Source organism: Dendrobates tinctorius, unplaced genomic scaffold (genome assembly GCF_039654945.1).
Source record: "Dendrobates tinctorius isolate UK_male_01 unplaced genomic scaffold, ASM3965494v1 ptg000084l, whole genome shotgun sequence".
NCBI classification, from domain to species: Eukaryota; Metazoa; Chordata; class Amphibia; order Anura; family Dendrobatidae; genus Dendrobates; species Dendrobates tinctorius.
Window position 1 is genome coordinate 52,491,209 of NW_027361752.1, and position 18,914 is coordinate 52,510,122.

Sequence of the window (18,914 nt, forward strand, 5' to 3'; positions counted from 1 at the left end):
AACCTTCCGTTAGTCACTGCCGTCCTTTCCTGCGGCTGCCTTTTCAGGGCCACCCCGTCTCTGAGTAACCGTCTCTGTTTCTCCTCTGTCCTTCCTGAGCTTCTCCTTTCTCCGTCCTCTCCTCACTTCTCTCTTCCTCCTGAGTGTCTGCCCTGCCCCCGGAACTCTCTTTCCTTATATCTCCTCCTTCTGGAAATCCCCTTCCCAGTCCCATAACTCCGCCCACCATGACTATACAGTTTCCCTGGCCTAAGGCCTGCTGTTGAGACCTTTTCTCACTGCTCTCTCTCTCCATCTTGTGGCCAAAACCCAGTACTACGTTGTCCTGTACTAATTCCCAGCTGTTAACCATACACATACAATAAAGTATAGTGCACATCATCTTTTAAAAGTCCTTCCCACCACAAAAAGGTCCATAGTTCAGTCCATCCCCTACAACGACGACAAATTTTATAGCAGCAGTGGGATACAACTCAGCCCTGCAGATCCGGGGAAGCTGCAGACACCGTCCAAGAGCTCCACAGGGAGGCATGTAGACAGACCAGGCACACCATAGGTGAGATATACACAGCAGGTTTCAGATGCCACTAATAATAATAATCTTTATTTTTATATAGCGCTAACATATTTTGCAGCACTTTACAGTTTGCACACATTATCATCGCTGTCCCCTATGGGGCTCACAATCTAAATTCCCTATCAGTATGTCTTTGGAGTGTGGGAGGAAACCGGAGAAAACCCACGCAAACACGGGGAGAACATACAAACTCCTTGCAGATGTTGTCCTTGGTGGGATTTGAGGCTGTAAATCTTCTCTGGTCCTCTTCTCAAGGCCGAGCTAGTGGGGTTGGACATAGTGGGGCAGCACGGCAGCAGGACTCCAGTGCTGCAAGGCTGCAATGCTATCCACTGAGCCACCGTGCTGCCCCACCATGTCCAACCCCACTAGCTCGGCCTTGAGAAGAGGACCAGAGAAGATTTACAGCCTCAATAGGAAACGGCAACTACGGTATTTGTGCCAGCTTTGAAGGATCGAATACAGGGCCACCGACACTCGGTCAGATTTGATGCAGGAATTGGCCCTTTGGGATACCCGGAATGTTGTGGAGAATGATGGGTTTGACCAAGAGGAATTGATCTGTCTGCTGAGTCGTTAATCCTGTTTAACAAACAGCGGTGTATATGTGAATACCAGGCTGATGTTTTGTCATTGTGATGGACCTGTGTGGTCATACTCACCCATTGACAGCATCATTCAGCCATGCAGACCAGTCTTTAAGAGAGTTCATGCTTTTCATCTGTCTTTTGTGCATACATCTGCTGCTGATTGATATGTGATCTTGTGCGATGCAAGACTAGGAATCGCACTGCTAACCTTTATGTAGCCCAGGAATGCAACTACAATGTGTCCTCACTAGCAGTTTTACCCGTGCCATGGAGCCTAGAGGGGAATTTTTTTTTTCCAGTGTTTTGTAGTTCCCATAGGGGACTTGAATCTTCGGTCGTCTGGTCGCTTGTACTTTACACAGCAATACTACAGGATTACTGCATATAGGAAAAATCACGGTCTCCTGACTAGCAACAGGCTGACTTTCACAGGAGTAGTGCCTTGACAGGAGTATTGTTTTGAAGGGAATTGGGGTCTTCAACAATCTGCTGGCTGTTATTGCAATCCATTGACACCCCGCGATCGTGTTGTTGGCGCACAATGGACAATTAGAACAAGATGCCTACCCTGGGATGTAAATGTTGCTGTTGTGGCACAGTTATCACTTGCTGGCAAAGATGCGGGCTCAGTTCCTCAGCCCGGATCAAAATCAGGAAGCTGACATATGATGTACCAGTAAGTCATATGTTGGTAAGGGGTTAGAGACCCCTGATAGTTGGGGTCGCTGTAAAAATTTTTTACATTAGGGCTCACTAGGTTCAAGTTACGCCACTGATTCTAGCCTTAGAACCTTGTATATGTTGAAGAGAGAAGCACCCTACATCAATTAGTGAGATGGATCTCCATTATGGTAGACCTGTTTTACCACCCAATACAGAAAGGTTTGATCTTTACTTCACCCTCCAGACCCTTTCATTGACCCTTTTGCCAATTCGTCATCCTATTTTTTTTTTTGCAAACAATGAAGTTTCTACAGAGATACAAAAGTCCTGCTGTCCAGCAGCAAAAGAGATGACACCAACCAGGAGATGGACCTCTCTCTCCAAGAGCCCCATGTATAGATACCCAGTCTTACTTGCCAACTCTTCCAGAAAAGGAGAGCCCTTCTGTGCTGCTGGACAAGTTGACCAATCTCCCAGGTGCCACTGAACCTTCCAGGAAACCAACTTTTCTAGAAGGTTTCTTGTGCGTCACGCCAGGGTGGTCCATTGGAAGACAAAATCCTGGCATCCGATCTCACATTCAAGGGTGGGAAATTGGTGTGTAGTGGGCATGATTTCTCAAAAAGGGCATTGTTAAAAGCAAAAATTTGGGGCAACATAGAGACTTTCCGAAAGCCTCTATGGTGTCTACGCCTTTGATTGGCTCCCATGTGGACGTATGAATCTAATTATGTTATTCCCATTGTTTGGCAGATACGGTGAAGGTGGTGGGCCTGATATGTGCATCTTTATGTGCCTGGTATATGGGGTATCTCTTTGCGGAGATATTACCGGAAGATTCCTTACAGACAGCCTTTGGAAGTATGCAGAAAATAGGCCTAAAACCTGTCATAAAAGGTGAGTCCCGAAATTTTTGATCTCTAGTATGGGTCAAGGTGAAACCCAATCTGTGGTTTACTAATAAGTCGCATTCCTAAAGGAACACTCATTTCCGGGCTGACGACTGCGGCGAGTAAAAGTACGATAGTGGGTAATATCATGCACGTGGGTCACCAGATAAATCAATCTGTATCAAGAATGAATTCCGTGTCACAAACATAAACTAGAATTAATTTTGTAAAGGTTTGACTGAATTTGTCCCCAAAAAAAGTAAATTCTATATCACATGACATGAAATTAAGTTTTCTAAAAATTTGGTTTAATTGTCACAAAAATTAAATGTACAATATTTCTTGTCACGCACAGTGTGGGAAGACTAAGTGCAACATGAAGGGATGAGGGGAAGGAAGCCCAAACGCTAGGGAATGGGGGAGTGGAGACACCTAGGCAGATCTAATAGCATCCTGCCCTCCCTACCACCACTATATTGGTTCCACACCAATCGCCGAGCAGGAAACTTAAGCCCTTTGTATCCCTAGAGCTAGGCCCTGAATAGGGAAGGACGGGATGAGGACTAGTCAGTCACCACTGTACACTGAAGACAAGAAGAGAGACAAACAAGAGGGGAGAAACTTATCTTGAGCAGACTCAGAGAGGTAATGCAAAATGTCCTCCAAGAGCACCAGAGAGGTAATTAGCCGACTGCTATTGCTCCAAGCCTTCACAGGGGAAAATGTGAATATCACAGGCGATCTCATGAATCAGAGAGAGTCTATAAACACCCAGGAACAGATGCGTCAATTTGAGACGGAGGGAGGTTGCTGCTGGGTCCAACAGTCAGAAGGATTAAGAAGGCATCTGCAGTACCAAACGCAGAGACATTCAGCAGCCAGATGCAGAGCGACTGTCTGTTGCATCTGACACACCCTGACACTTTCTCTGAGACATCACTTAGTCTGAGGTGTCAGGAACATTTTATTGGGAAATATATTGTAGTTTCCCAAGATAGTAAACGTTTCCTCATAGTGTCTCCCTGTGAGAAAGTTAGTTGCAGCATGATCCTTCCCCCTGTGCTAATTCTACAGTAAAGGACAAAGAATGTTAAAAAAAGTTTTACATCCTCCTGAGTTGCGCCTTGGGCTTGCATGACAATGTTATGTCATGTGAACACTGTTGCCAATCAGTGGCTGCTATTTGACCTCTGTGCTCTCTCTTCTTCATCCACCTGTCCAAGGTTTGTCTGAAGGTTTGGCCACAGAGCTTATTAGGCATAAGACTGTCATGTGAGACCTTGGAGAAGGGCTGCCACCTGGAATTTCAGCATCCCATACTGGCAAAATTTTTTGGCCCCCTTGAAACTCTGCTCAAACTCCACCCCATCTCCGTCTCCACCACTTGAATCTTTCACAGTCCCACTCTTTCTAAAAACTCCACTTCTGCACCACGTCCTCACCAATGACACATAACATTTGTTTTGGCCAAGAGATAACCCCTTTACCCCCAAGGATGGTTTGCATGTTAATGACCAGGCAAATTTTTACAATTCTGACCACTGTCCCTTTGTGAGGTAATAACTCTGGAACGATTCCATGGATCCCGGTGATTCTGACATTGTTTTCTCGTGACATATTGTACTTGATGTTAGTGGTAAAATTTCTTGTGAAAAAAACGGAAATTTGGCAAAATTTTTGCAATTTTTCAACTTTGAATTTTTATGCCCTTAAATCACAGAGATATGTCACACGAAATACTTAATAAATAACATTTCCCACATGTCTACTTTACATCAGCACAATTTTGGAACCAAAATATTTTTTTTATTAGGAAGTTATAAGGGTTAAAAATTGACCAGCGATTTCTCATTTTTACAACACCATTTTTTTTTTAGGGACCACATCACATTTGAAGTCACTTTGAGGGGTCTATATGATAGAAAATACAATCCAAATAAATTCCAGGGCAGAGTGCATGTAATTTGAAATAATAAAATAGAAGATGGAATCAGTACCAATCCAAATCATAAATGCACAAATGGACAATATAAATGGACAAATCAGGAAATCAAATAATGAACAACGAAAAAAGAACCGACAAAAATGTCCGATGATAAATGTAAGAAAATGTATATTAGTGAAAAAACAACCATAAGGAAGGGTGGGAACAAAATACCAAAAAAGGGGGACAGCAGAGGGGACAACAAATGCATAATATGTTGCACTTAAATAGATAAATTGTGGCCAAAAATAATTAATTATAACTTGGGAAAATTATATAACATGATCAAATACAAATATTAATGGACCACAAAGATACACATAAAGTGCTAACATGCAAATTTGTAAACAGGCAAAAAAATAATGATGATAATAATCATAATCACATGTAAAGTGCGAATGCAAAAGGTAATTTCACAGAGGAGGCTATATAAGAGCAGTAGCAGCTAAAGTAGCGCTTATAACACAATATATGTGTGAATAAACCAGATAAACTCAAATGAGTCCGCTCAATAGCAGCAAAGTTAGAGTTAATAACACCACATATTTGTATACAAAGGGTAAACTTAAGTAAGTCCGCTCAATAGCCCTAAAAATAAGTAAGTGCGCTAAATAGCCCTCCAATGTTTCCTTATTGCCTGTGTATGCAGAGTCCCCTGGATGTGCCCAACCCCGACGCACGTTTCGGCGTCTGCCTTCGTCAGGGGATGATAGAAAATACCCAAAAGTGACAGCATTCTAAAAACTGCACCCCTCAAGGTGCTCAAAACCACATTCAATAAGTTTATTAACCCTTCAGGTGCTTCACAGGAATTTTTTTAATGTTTTAATAAAAAATGAACATTTAACTTTTTTTTTCACAAAAAAATTACTTCAGGTCCAATTTTTTTTATTTTACTAAGGGTATCAGGAGAAATTGGACCTCAAAAGTTATTTTGCAATTTGTCCTGAGTACACTGATACCTCATATGTGGGGGGGAACCACTGTTTCGGCGCATGGCAGAGCTCGGAAGGGAAGGAGTGCCGTTTGACTTTTTCAACGCAAAATTGGCTGGAATTGAGATCGGACGCTATGTCGTGTTTGGAGAGCCCCTGATGTGCCTAAACAGTGGAAACCCCCCACAAGTGACACCATTTTGGAAACTAGATCCCCCAAGGAACTTATCTAGATGTGTGGTGAGCACTTTGAACCCCCAAGTGCTCCACAGAAGTTTATAACGCCCGGGCGTGAAAAAAAATCATATTTTTTCCACAAACAAGATCTTTTAGTCCCCAATTTTTTTATGTTCCCAAGGGTAACAGGAGAAATTGGACCCCAAAAGTTGTTGTGCAATTTGTCCTGAGTACGCTGACACCCCATATGTGGGGGAAAACCACTATTTGGGCGCATGGCAGAGCTTGGAAGGGAAGGAGCACCGTTTGACTTTTTCAATGCAGAATTGGCTGGACTTGAGATCAGACGCCATGTCACGTTTGGAGAGCCCCTGATGTGCCTGAACAGTGGAAACCCCTCAATTCTAACTCCAACCCTAACCCCAACACACCACTAATCCCAACCCTAACTGTTGTGAGTTCATTCTCACCAGTTGTGAGTTCCCCTTCTGGACTCCCTCTGGTGGTGACGGGAGGTGGTGCGGCTGGTTTGATCGGTGGAGATCTGCCACCTGAGAATGAGGATGACGATTGGATCTCAGGATTCTCAGATTGGATTTAAGACAGTCGACGCCCTATTCAGTCGCTGGTGATTCCTTCTGGCTTGTCAGCTCTTGGTTTTCAGCTCTGTTCCAGTCATCTAAAGCTAAGTTTTTCTGCTAATGTTCACACTTGATTTTGTTGGTCTTTTCAGTTTTTTGTGTGGTCTGCCAGCCCCGGCTGGGGGCTGAGCTGAATTTCCACTCTTATTTATCAGTATTTTGCCAATTGGCTTTTTGTCCCTTACTAGTTCGGTCTCTTTTTGCTCTGTCTCAGAATATTTCAGAGTGCTGATATAGTGGGAGAAGTCTAGTGACTTCAGGGTTAATTTTGCTATCAGAAGTGTTGGACATTATTTTTGTAGGGTTTTTTGCAGGTTGCAGATAGTGTCTTCCCTTTCCTTTCCTGTCTAGTTAGTTTGAGCCCCATCATTTGCTCAGCCTATTTTCCTGCCTGTGTTTCTGCCTTCATCTTGTTTCACCATCAATACATGTGTGGGGGCTATCTATTCCTATGGGGTATGCTCTGGGACATTTAGTTTCCCTTTTCTTGCTTTAGGCTTATGTAGTCCTCCGGCCGTGACGAGGCATCTAGGTTCATCGTAGGCACGCTCCACGGCTACTGCTAGATGTGTGGTAAGATCAGGGATCTGCAATCTGCATAGTTACCAACCACTCTGGTTTTCTGTGGCTTAGCTTGCTTTCTTTTTTCTCCACCGTGACCCATTCATAACAGAATCACCAGCCATACTGCAGATCCTAGGGTACTCAAAAGCAGGATAGAATTGTAAAAAAAAAAAAAGTGTCAGAATTTTTTTTTTTTTTTTTTATATTTTTTCCTCTTTTTCTCTGGGGCCGTAGGAGGATTTTTTTTTTTTAATTGGAGATTAATCAATAGTCTGATCGTGTGGAGCAGCTCACTGCTGAAGTGCGGGGAATTTCCGCCTATCTCGCTCATTCACATGCTGCTGAACCAAGGATCCCGACTCCTGATGTGTTTTTTGGGGATCGGTCTAAATTTTTGAATTTTAAGAATAATTGTAAATTATTTCATGCCTTGAAGCCTAATTCATCGGGGAGCTCTGCGCAGCAGGTTAAAATTGTCATCTCTTTGCTGCACGGCGATCCCCAGGATTGGGCGTTTTCTTTGACACCTGAAGATCCTATTCTGACTAATGTGGATGCATTTTTTCAAGCCTTAGGGTTGTTGTATGATGAACCTAATGCTATTGATCAAGCTGAGAAAGCCCTATTGGCATTGAACCAGGGTCAGGATTCTGCAGAGTTATACTGTCAAAAATTCCGAAAGTGGGCGGTCCTTACTACCTGGAATGATAATGCCTTCGCAGCTCTCTTTCGGAAGGGTTTGTCAGAAACCGTAAAAGATACTATGGTGGGATTTCCTGTTCCCTCTGGTCTTGACGATTCTATGTCATTAGCCATTCAAATTGATCGGCGTTTACGTGAACGCAAAACTACACAAGAGGAGTTGCCACCTTTTGGACAAATGTCTGAACCTATGCAATGTGATGGGGTTTTGTCTAGGGCGCAACGTCGGGAGTTTAGAAGGCGTAATAAGCTGTGTTTTTTCAGTGGAGACGTCTCTCATATTATTTCTGTCTACCCAAAATGAGAGAAACGTTTTGTACACACATTCGCTGTGGGCAGTGTACAACCTAAGTTTCTTTTGACAATTACACTGATCTGCTCCTTATCCACGAAGGCTTTTGTGGATTCAGGAGCAGCGTTGAACCTGATGGATTTGGACTTTGCTAAACGTTGTGGTTTTTCCATGACGCCTCTGCAGACGCCTATTCCTTTGAGGGGTATTGATGCTACTCCTTTGGCGGAGAATAAACCTCAGTTTTGGACCCAGGTGATAATGCGAGTTGCCCCAGACCACCAAGAAAATTGTAAATTTTTGGTGCTGCATAATTTGCATGATACTATTGTTCTGGGTTTTCCTTGGTTGCAAACTCATAATCCAGTTTTGGATTGGAACTCTGGGTCTGTGGTGAGTTGGGGTTGTCAGTGTGTTCTTAGGGATGCTCCTGTTTTCTCCACCTCTCCTCAGTCTCCTGATATTCCTGATTATCTGGCCGATTTTTCTGATGTATTTAGTGAGAGCAAGTCTGCGTCTTTGCCTCCTCATAGGAGTTTTGACTGTGCAATTGAGTTGATGCCTGGGTGTAAATTTCCCAAGGGTCGGCTTTTCAACTTATCAGTACCCGAACATGATGCTATGCGGTCCTATATTAAGGAGTCATTGGAGAAGGGTCATATTAGACCATCCTCGTCACCTTTAGGTGCTGGTTTTTTCTTTGTGGCCAAGAAAGGTGGTTCATTAAGACCTTGTATTGATTATCGTTCCCTTAACAAGATGACGGTTAAATATCAGTACCCGTTACCTCTGATGTCTGATTTATTCTCCAGAGTTAAGAGTGCCTGCTGGTTTACTAAGCTTGAACTCAGGGGGGCGTATAATCTTATTCACATCAAGCACGGGGATGAATGGAAGACAGCGTTTTATACTTCGGAGGGACATTTTGAGTACCTGGTGATGCCTTTTGGGCTCACTAATGCCCCTTCTGTCTTCCAGTCCTTTATGAATGATATTTTCCGTGACTTTGTGGATAAGTTTTTGATCATCTATCTGGATGATATTTTGATCTTTTCTAGTGATTGGGATTCTCATGTGGAACACGTCCGGACTGTGTTCCGGATTTTGAGAGAGAATTCCCTGTTTGTTAAGGGATCGAAATGCCTCTTTGGTGTACAGAGGATTTCATTTTTGGGATTTATCTTATCTCCATCGACTATTGAAATGGACCCAGCCAAGGTACAGGCCATTTATGATTGGGTTCAGCCTACTTCTTTGAAGGCCCTCCAGAAGTTTTTGGGTTTTGCTAATTTCTATCGTAAATTTATAGGTAATTTTTCTGGTATTGTCAAACCACTGACTGATCTGACCAAGAAGGGCTCTGATGTGCTGAATTGGTCTCCTGAGGTCTCAGCATTTCAGGAGCTTAAGCAGAGATTTACTTCAGCTCCAGTTTTACGGCAACCTGATGTCTCACTTCCATTTCAGGTGGAGGTAGATGCTTCTGAGAATGGTGCAGGAGCTGTTTTGTCCCAAAAAGACCCTGTGACTTCTAAGATGAATCCCTGTGCTTTCTTTTCTTGAAAGTTCTCCCCATCTGAACGCAACTATGACGTGGGGAATAGGGAATTGTTGGCCATGAAGTGGGCATTTGAGGAGTGGAGACATTGGTTGGAGGGAGCTAGACATCAAGTTGTGGTCCTCACCGATCACAAGAGTTTGATTTATCTGGAGTCGGCCAAACGCTTGAATCCTAGACAGGCTAGATGGGCCTTGTTTTTCACGCGTTTTAAGTTTGTGGTCTCTTTTCTTCCGGGCACTAAGAATGTTAAGGCAGACGCCCTTTCTAGGAGTTTCTTTGCCAATTCTCTTAGTGTGACCGAGCCTACTACCATCCTAGGTGAGGGGGTAGTTCTTTCTGCCATTTCGCCCGATTTGAGACCCGCCCTGGAGGAATTTCAGGAGGATAAACCTGAGCGTTGCCCTATGGGAAAATTGTATGTTCCTGACCAGTGGAGAAAGAGAGTGATGTCTGAAATTCACTGCTCCGCATTGGCTGGTCATCCAGGTAGTTTTGGTACCAGAGATTTGGTGAGTCGGTCCTTTTGGTGGCCTGCCTTATCTCGTGACGTCAGGAATTTTGTACAGTCCTGTGGGACTTGTTCTCGGTCTAAACCCTGTTCTCGTTCTTGTGGGTTGCTGATGCCCTTGCCGGTGCCCAAGAGGCCATGGACCCATATCTCAATGGATTTTATTTCTGATCTTCCTGTCTCTCAGAGAATGACTGTTATCTGGGTGATTTGTGATAGATTTTTGAAGATGGTCATCTTGTACCACTCCCAAAGTTGCCATCTACTGCTGAGTTGGTGCCCTTGTTTTTACAACAGGTGGTTCGGTTACACAGGATTCCTGAGAACATTGTGTCCGACAGAGGAGTCCAATTTGTTTCCAGATTCTGGAAAGCCTTTTTCTCCAATCTGGGAATTCAGTTATCCTTCTCCTCCGCGTTTCATCCCCAGACCAATGGACAGACTGAGAGAACAAACCTGACCTTGGAGTCTTATTTGAGATGTTTTATATCTGCTGATCAGGATCATTTTTGCCCATGGCCGAATTTGCGCTGAACAATAGAGCTAGTTCTGCCACTTTGATGTCACCCTTTTTCTGTAATTTTGGGTTTCATCCTCAATTCACTTCAGGACAAGTGGAATCTTTGTCCTGCCCTGGTGTGGACACTATGGTTGTGAGAATGTAGCAGATATGGGACCAAGTGGTGGATAAGTTGTCACTCTCTCAGGAAAAGGCCCAGCGTTTATCCAACCGGCATAGGACCATTGGTCCCCGGTTTAAAGTGGGTGATATGGTTTGGTTGTCGTCTAAGAATATTCCTATGAAAGTTGCATCTCCAAAATCTAAGCCAAGATTTATTGGACCTTATAAGATTTTGGAGATTCTTAATACTGTTTCTTTTTGGTTGGCTCTTACAGTTACGTTCAAAATCCATAACGTATTTCACAAGTCACTGTTGAAGAGGTTTGTTGAGCCAGTAGTTCCTGTGGCGGCTCCTCCTGACCCTGTTTTGGTTAAAGGCAATGTGGAATATGAGGTAGAGAAAATATTGGATTCTCGCTTGGTCTGCTTTTGGTCTGACTGGGACTCCAGTATTTGGTCAAATGGAAGGGTTATGGCCAGGAGGATAATTCTTGGGTCTCTGCCTCGGATATTCATGCCGATAGATTGGTTCGTGCTTTTCACCGGACCCATCCTGATCGGCCTGGTGGCGTGGATGAGGGTTCAGTGACCCCCTCCTCAAGGGGGGGGTACTGTTATGAGCTCATTTTCTGCTCCACCAGCTGGGAGTTCTCCTTCCGTTCTCGCTCTGGTAGTGACAGGAGGTAGTGACGGGTATATGGGCACGGGACTATGGGATGGCGGATATGTATGATGGGTATATGGGCATGGGACTATGAGATGAAGGATGTGTGATGGGTATATGGGCACTCGACTATGTGATGGCGAATATGTATGATGGGTATTTGGGCATGGGACTATGGGATGGAGGATGTGTGATGGGTATATGGTCATGGGACTATGCGATGGAGAATATGTATGATGGGTATATGGGCACGGGACTGTGGGATGGAGGATATGTATGATGGGTATATGGGCATGGGACTATGAGATGAAGGATGTGTGATGGGTATATGGGCACTCGACTATGGGATGGCGGATATGTATGATGGGTATATGGGCACTCGACTATGGGATGGCGGATATGTATGATGGGTATATGGGCATGGGCCTATGGGATCGTGGATATGTATGATGGGTATATGGGCACGGGACTATGGGATGGAGGATAATTATAATTTGTTATAACTAACCACAGTTAGTTACTATGCCTGGGCAGCGCCGGGCTCTTCAGCTAGTACTTTAATAAGTTGTCTGCTTATGTGATCTTTCCTTTTCCCTCTTGCAGACTGCTTTGTCAGTGCTTTCCTCCCTATGTCTACCAGGAGGTCATTGTGATCTTCTCTGACCTCAAACAATCAATGGTCCATTGTTTTTCATTCTCATTGCTCTCTCTGTAGCTTTTGGTGGAGGATTTAAAATAAAATAATAAAAAAAAAGTTTAAAGTGAATCTGTTGTCAACCTTATACTGTATGCCTCAACAACATACATGGCCACATAGGTCTAATAAACACAAGGTGATGGACGCCAGTATTGCCTTATAGTGCTGCTCCAGTGCTGAGAAATCTCGACATATATATAATATATATTATATATATATATATATATATATATATACACACACACAATAATGAGGCTGGGAGTGTATTTGGGGAGTGACGATAAATGACATTTGGTTTCTTTTATTCATTATGGAGCGCTCTACTTCAACAATACTATGGAGCTTGTGTAGGTGAAGATAGCCACCCACCACCTCCGCTGCTCGTGAGGAGTGTGTAATTTCCTTCTTTCTGCCTCTGCAGATCTTGTCTTAAGTACTCTTTTTTTTTCTCTATGCTTTAATAAGTTGTTTGCTTATGTGATCTTTCCTTTTCCCTCTTGCAAACTGCTTTGTCAGTGCTTTCCTCCCTATGTACAATCCGTGTGATCTGCCTACCCTAAAGGCTTGGATGCTTTACATCCTTTGCATAATCACCAATATACAATCTATTTTTTATCTTTTTATCTTTCTTCCTACTTTTAAAACTAAGAGAAAGGTAGAGTAAAGAGCCAACACTGCCATTATCAGTATGCTGCGTGATCTACAACAAAAAGCAGCCAGACAGCCAGCTATTTTTAAGAGTTACACAGACTCTACAACATATTCTGGTAGTATATTTTCAATAATGGCTGTTTAGAAAGTTTTTCCATTGTCCATCTAGGAAGCAAATCAATAATAAAAACATTTCTTTGGACAGCTGTTCATATGCCTTGAAAGTCCAAAATTTTGTACTGATTTGTTTCTTAAATGGTCATGGTTCATGGTCAATGGTTCAATAAAGTTTGCATAAATCAATAGAACAGGAAGATTCTTTGCAATGTATCTTACCAGAGAAATATGCTTCTTCCTCTACATTTCTTTTTTCACCTTCTTTCTGGACTCAATATTCACTCAAAAAACGCTAAAACAGCTAAAATACATTATACTTAAAACAGACTGCCAACTCTCCTAAATAACAGATTACAGCTGCCCTTTAAAGTCTATGGAGAATGTTAGGGTGAGGGCAGAGCAGAGTGAGAAAAAAGTCAGAGGGTGCTGTGGACTTTTGTTAAAGCACCACTCCAGCGGTTTCTTTTTTTATTGCAGTGCTGGAGTGGTGCTGCTAATCCTTGCCCCTAGTAATATAATTAGCAGCTGCCATCTTCTTCTGTTTTCCACGCCGATTCGGTCGTCTACTGCAGTCTATGACATTGCAGATCTCTTCAGAGTTTGCTGGGTGATCTGGAAGTCGCTATTCAATGTAAGTCTATGAGAGCCAGAATGAAGGATTTTTTTATTTTATGTATTTTTGTCCCCATGTTAATTTTTTCAATAACACTCTTTTTGGGGCTTGAGGGGCATTTGGGGGGGCCGTAAAAAAAGAATTTCCTCACTGTCCCAATAGGTATCATAGAATCGATTGTAGAGTTGGAAGGGACCTCCTGGGCCATCTGGTCCAACCCCCTGCTCAAAGCAGGATTCGCGAAATCATCCCAGACGGATGTCTGTCCAGCCTCTGTTTGAAGACTTCTATTGAAGGAGAACTCACCACCTCTCGTGGCAGCCTGTTCCACTCATTGATCACTCTAACTGTCAAAAAGTTTTTGTTCTAATATCTAATCTGTGTCTCCTCCCATTCAGTTTCATCCCATTGCTTCTAGTCTTTCCTTGTGCAAATGAGAATAAAGTGGATCCTTCTACAATGTGACAGCCCTTGAGATATTTGTAGACAGCTATTAAGTCTCCTCTCAGTCTTCTCTTTTGCAGGCTAAACATTCCCAAATCCTGCAACCTTTCCTCATAAGACAGGGTTTGCAGACCGGTCACCATTCTGATCGCTCTTTTCTGAACTTGCTCCAGTTTGTTGATGTCTTTTTTAAAATGTGGCGCCCAAAACTGGACACAATATTCCAGATGAGGTCTGACCAAAGAGGAGTAGAGGGAAATAATGACTTCACGTGATCTAGACTGTATGCTTCTGTTAATACATCCTAGAATTGCATTTGCCTTTTTTGCTGCTGCATCACTGTTGTCTCATATTCAGTCTGTGATCTATTAGTATCCCTAAGTCTTTTTCACATGTGCTGTTGCTTAGCCCTATTCCTCCCATTCTGTATATGCTTTTTTCATTTTTATTGCCCAGATGTAGTACTTTGCATTTTTCCCTGTTAAAAACCATTCTGTTAGTTGCTTCCCACTGCTCCAGTTTATTTATATCTTTTTGAATCCTCTCTCTCTCTTCTCTAGTATTAGCTATCCCTCCTAGCTTTGTGTCATCAGCAAATGTAATCAGTTTACCCTCAATTCCTTCATCTAAATCGTTGATAAAGATGTTGAACAATACAGGGCCCAGGACAGAGCTCTGTGGTACCCCACTTGAGACATTCTTTCAACTGGAATTCTCTTTCTGAATCCCTTAAAATCTGCCTTTCTGAATCTAACCTTGACGTATGCGTCAGTTAATATCACACCGCTATGTCACAGGCTCAATGTCGTAGGTGTGAAAAATGTCACTATAGGACAGGGGAGATGTAGAATTTCTGAACACACTTGTGGACACTGTTGGATTGTGTGAGGCCCAGTTAATATCACACCGCTATGTCACAGGGTCAATGTCGCAGGTGTGAAAAATGTCACTATAGGACAGGGGAGATGTAGAATTTCTGAACACACTTGTGGACACTGTGGGATTGTGTGAGGCCCAGTTAATATCACACCGCTATGTCACAGGCTCAATGTCGTAGGTGTGAAAAATGTCACAATAGGACAGGGGAGATGTAGAATTTCTGAACACACTTGTGGACACTGTGGGATTGTGTGAGGCCCAGTTAATATCACACCGCTATGTCACAGGCTCAATGTCGCAGGTGTGATAAATGTCACTATAGGACAGGGGAGATGTAGAATTTCTGAACACACTTGTGGACACTGTTGTGTGAGGCCCAGTTAATATCACACCGCTGTGTCACAGGCTCAATGTTGCAGGTGTGAAAAATGTCACTATAGGACAGGGGAGATGTATAATTTCTGAACACACTTGTGGACACTGTTGGATTGTGTGAGGCCCAGTTAATATCACACCGCTATGTCACAGGCTCAATGTTGCAGGTGTGAAAAATGTCACTATAGGACAGGGGAGATGTAGAATTTCTGAACACACTTGTGGACACTGTTGTGTGAGGCCCAGTGAATATCACACCGCTATGTCACAGGCTCAATGTCGCAGGTGTGAAAAATGTCACTATAGGACAGGGGAGATGTAGAATTTCTGAACACACTTGTGGACACTGTTGTGTGAGGCCCAGTGAATATCACACCGCTATGTCACAGGCTCAATGTCGCAGGTGTGAAAAATGTCACTATAGGACAGGGGAGATGTAGAATTTCTGAACACACTTGTGGACACTGTTGTGTGAGGCCCAGTGAATATCACACCGCTATGTCACAGGCTCAATGTCGCAGGTGTGAAAAATGTCACTATAGGACAGGGGAGATGTAGAATTTCTGAACACACTTGTGGACACTGTTGTGTGAGGCCCAGTTAATATCACACCGCTATGTCACAGGCAGAAATTGGCTAGTGTATGACAAACTACAAGGTGTATATAGAATTGGGCAGAATAGGAATCTCCCTAGAGTGTAGGTCTGTAAGAACGGAACATGTCCTCGACTTATCCTTACAGAGTGACACACAGCTTCACTGTGGCCGTGATAACAGCCGTTACACGGTACTGAGAGAGGAGTGTGCACGTACACCGCTGTCCGGTGTCTGAAAAATTGTCAAGCTCCGTGTTTTTTAAGTATATGGACTGACACACGCTGTCTCTCTATAGTTTTGAATGTGATCAAACAGCAAATATACTTAACTGTTTGAAAAGCAGACAAAACTACAAGGTGGAGGTCTGTAAGAACGGAACATGTCCTCAACTTATTCTTACAGAGTCACACACAGCTTCACTGTGGCCGTGATAACAGCCGTTACACGGTACTGAGAGAGGAGCGTGCACGTACACCGCTGTCCGGTGTCCGTAAAATTGTCAAGCTCCGTGTTTTTTAAGTATACAGACTGACACACGCTGTCTCTCTATAGTATTTAATGTGATCAAACAGCAAATATACTTAACTGTTTGAAAAACAGAAAAAACTACAAGGTGGAGGTCTGTAAGAACGGAACATGTCCTCAACTTATTCTTACAGAGTCACACACAGATAGCTTCACTGTGGCTGTGATAACAGCCGTTACACGGTACTGTGTGAGGAGCGTACACCGCTGTATGGTGTGAAAAAATGCACGCTCAGTACCTCACCAGGACAAAAAAAAAAATTTGGATTGCTTTTAAAAAAGCAGTTTGCAGAGCAGTGGGAAAACAGCAATGCAGCTATCAGGAAGCCTTAGAAGGCAGCCTAACAACCAACACCGCTGATCCAGCAAAATATAGCCTCCACTTGCACTGCACACACAGTGACTGGTGTGTTGTACAGGCAAAATCGCTAGCAGCAGAAGCAGTTTTTGGTGTCTTCTTCCCTGCCTAACGCTCTCCCTACAGAATCATCAGCAGCAGCAGCTCTCCCTATTCTGAGATCAGCATGAGTAACATGGCGGTCGGCGTGCACGCCCTTTTATACCCCCTGTGACGCCCCCCAAAGCAAGCCAATCACTTGCATGCCCTTCTCAAAGATGGTGGTGACCCCTGCCTATGTCATCACGTTGCCCACAGTGTCTGTGGATCCTGATTGGCTGAAAAATGGCGGAAAACAAACTTTTGAAACGCGACTTTGGCGCTAAAGTCGCCGAGCTCGTGGCCGACCTCACCCTAGGGTCGGGTTTCGTTTCATGAAACCCGACTTTACCAAAAGTCGGCGACTTTTGAAATTTTTCGACCCGTTTCGCTCAACTCTAGTAGTTCCAATTCTCGTTGTTTGCTGCCCATGCTTTTTGCATTAGTATAGAAACATTTTAGTTTGTGATTGGTTCCTCTTTCTCCAATATTTTTATTATTTAGATTCTTTTGTCTTTGTTCTTCCTTTCCACTTCTAATAGCAGAGTTCTCAATAGCATTTGTCAGGTGTATGGCTTTTTCTGGTCTTTTGCTTCCCTTCCCACATTGTTCTAGTTTAAAGCTCTCCTTACAAGTGTAGCAAGGCGACTTCCAAATACATGTTTTCCAGTCTTTGTAAAGTGCACCCCATCTCTAGCAAGCAGTCCATCGTAAAGGTAATTCACTCCGTGATCCAGAAATCCAAATCTTTCCTGACGGCACCATCGACGTAGCCAGTTGTTCACCTGCAGAATCTTTTTCCACCTCCTTGTTCCATGGCCATCCACTGGGAGGATGGAAGAGAAGACCACCTGCGCTCCCAGTTCTTTCACTTTCTTGCCTAAGTCTTCAAAGTCTCTGCAGATGGTTTCCAGGTCGTTTCTTGCTGTGTCATTTGTCCCCACATGTAGTAGCAGGAATGGGTAGTCATCTGTAGGTCTGAAGAGTCCTGATATCCTGTCAGACACATCTTTAATTTTTGCACCTGGAAGACAGCACATTTCTCTTGAAGTTATATCCGGACTGCAGATAGCGGCCTCTGTTCCTCTCAACAGGGAATCCCCCATGACCACCACTCTCCGTTTCTTCTTCACAACATTTTTCTTTCTCCATCCAGGAGATGAATGTAGTTCTGATGATGTTCTAATGATGCTGTAGTAAGATGAATTTGTGTCCTAAAAAGGCACTTCTCCATGTATATTGAAACAACTTGTAGGCAATATTATGTTAATCACTTATAGTATAGTTCACATATCCTTTTGGTATCTATTGAGTTGTGTTATTCTGTAATGTCTCTACTGTAAGTCACCTCTAAAATGTAAAGTGATGCGGAATATGTTGCCACTATAGAAATAAAAAAATATTTTTATTAGTGACAGTATTTATATTACAGCTCCACCACCTGTGAGACAGAAGTGTTCTGCATGGAGAAATTGCTCACCCTCTGAGGTTGTATATAAGATAAGGAGTGGTGGTGGAACACGCATCCAACCTAGCATATGTCTGGAAGATGAAATGTAAGTAAATGTTACCTTATTCTTTCTTATTTTTAGTAAACTCAGGTGCATTTGGGAATATGGCATCATAGGAATGTTCTTTACTTTCTAGGTATAGGTGTTGTGCCCATGGCGGTGCCACAAATATGTTTTCCTATATTGTCATTTAAAAAGTGTGCCAGAGTATATTGTACACTTCCACTGGTACCCTACAATATGTTGCACTATCAAATTCTAGATACATACAGTGAATTGTGCTCTTGCTATAGAATCAATTAATACATATTTAGTAAAGTCCTCCTATGACAGCATCGCTTATGTATCGGCCTGTGTCTTATCGCCCTGAATCTTGATGAGGAAGGATCACTAGTCCACTCACATGAAACTTTGCTCCCAATGTGTTTGTCCTTATCTTTGGCATGGTCTTGGTGATCAATGATAAGAGTAATAATTCAAAGGCTGACATTTTCTTGACTTTCAGATTATTAGGTGCAGCTAAGAAGAACGGGGCCAGAGGAATAAACATTGTGGTTGTCAGTCGTAAGTCATTATCCCTTAGGCTTACATAATGAATATGTGACTATTTGCTACAATGTGAAAATGCGAAAAACTATCAACAATTACCAAATATGAGGTCCCTGCGGTGCACTGTCATAGGTTTTTAAGAAACTCATT

General features: G+C 43.1%; 1 protein-coding gene across 2 annotated transcripts in view; it reads left to right on the forward strand.

The window, feature by feature from the left end:
• The window catches only part of FAM3B (FAM3 metabolism regulating signaling molecule B), a 120,108-nt gene that overhangs the window by 82,061 nt on the left and 19,133 nt on the right, over positions 1–18,914 (forward strand). For both annotated transcript variants that reach the window (XM_073584702.1, XM_073584703.1), the window contains exons 2-4: positions 2,584–2,727; positions 18,137–18,260; positions 18,721–18,779. In XM_073584702.1, coding sequence (XP_073440803.1) covers positions 2,584–2,727; positions 18,137–18,260; positions 18,721–18,779 — 327 coding nt within the window. The remainder of the gene's footprint in view (positions 1–2,583; positions 2,728–18,136; positions 18,261–18,720; positions 18,780–18,914) is intronic.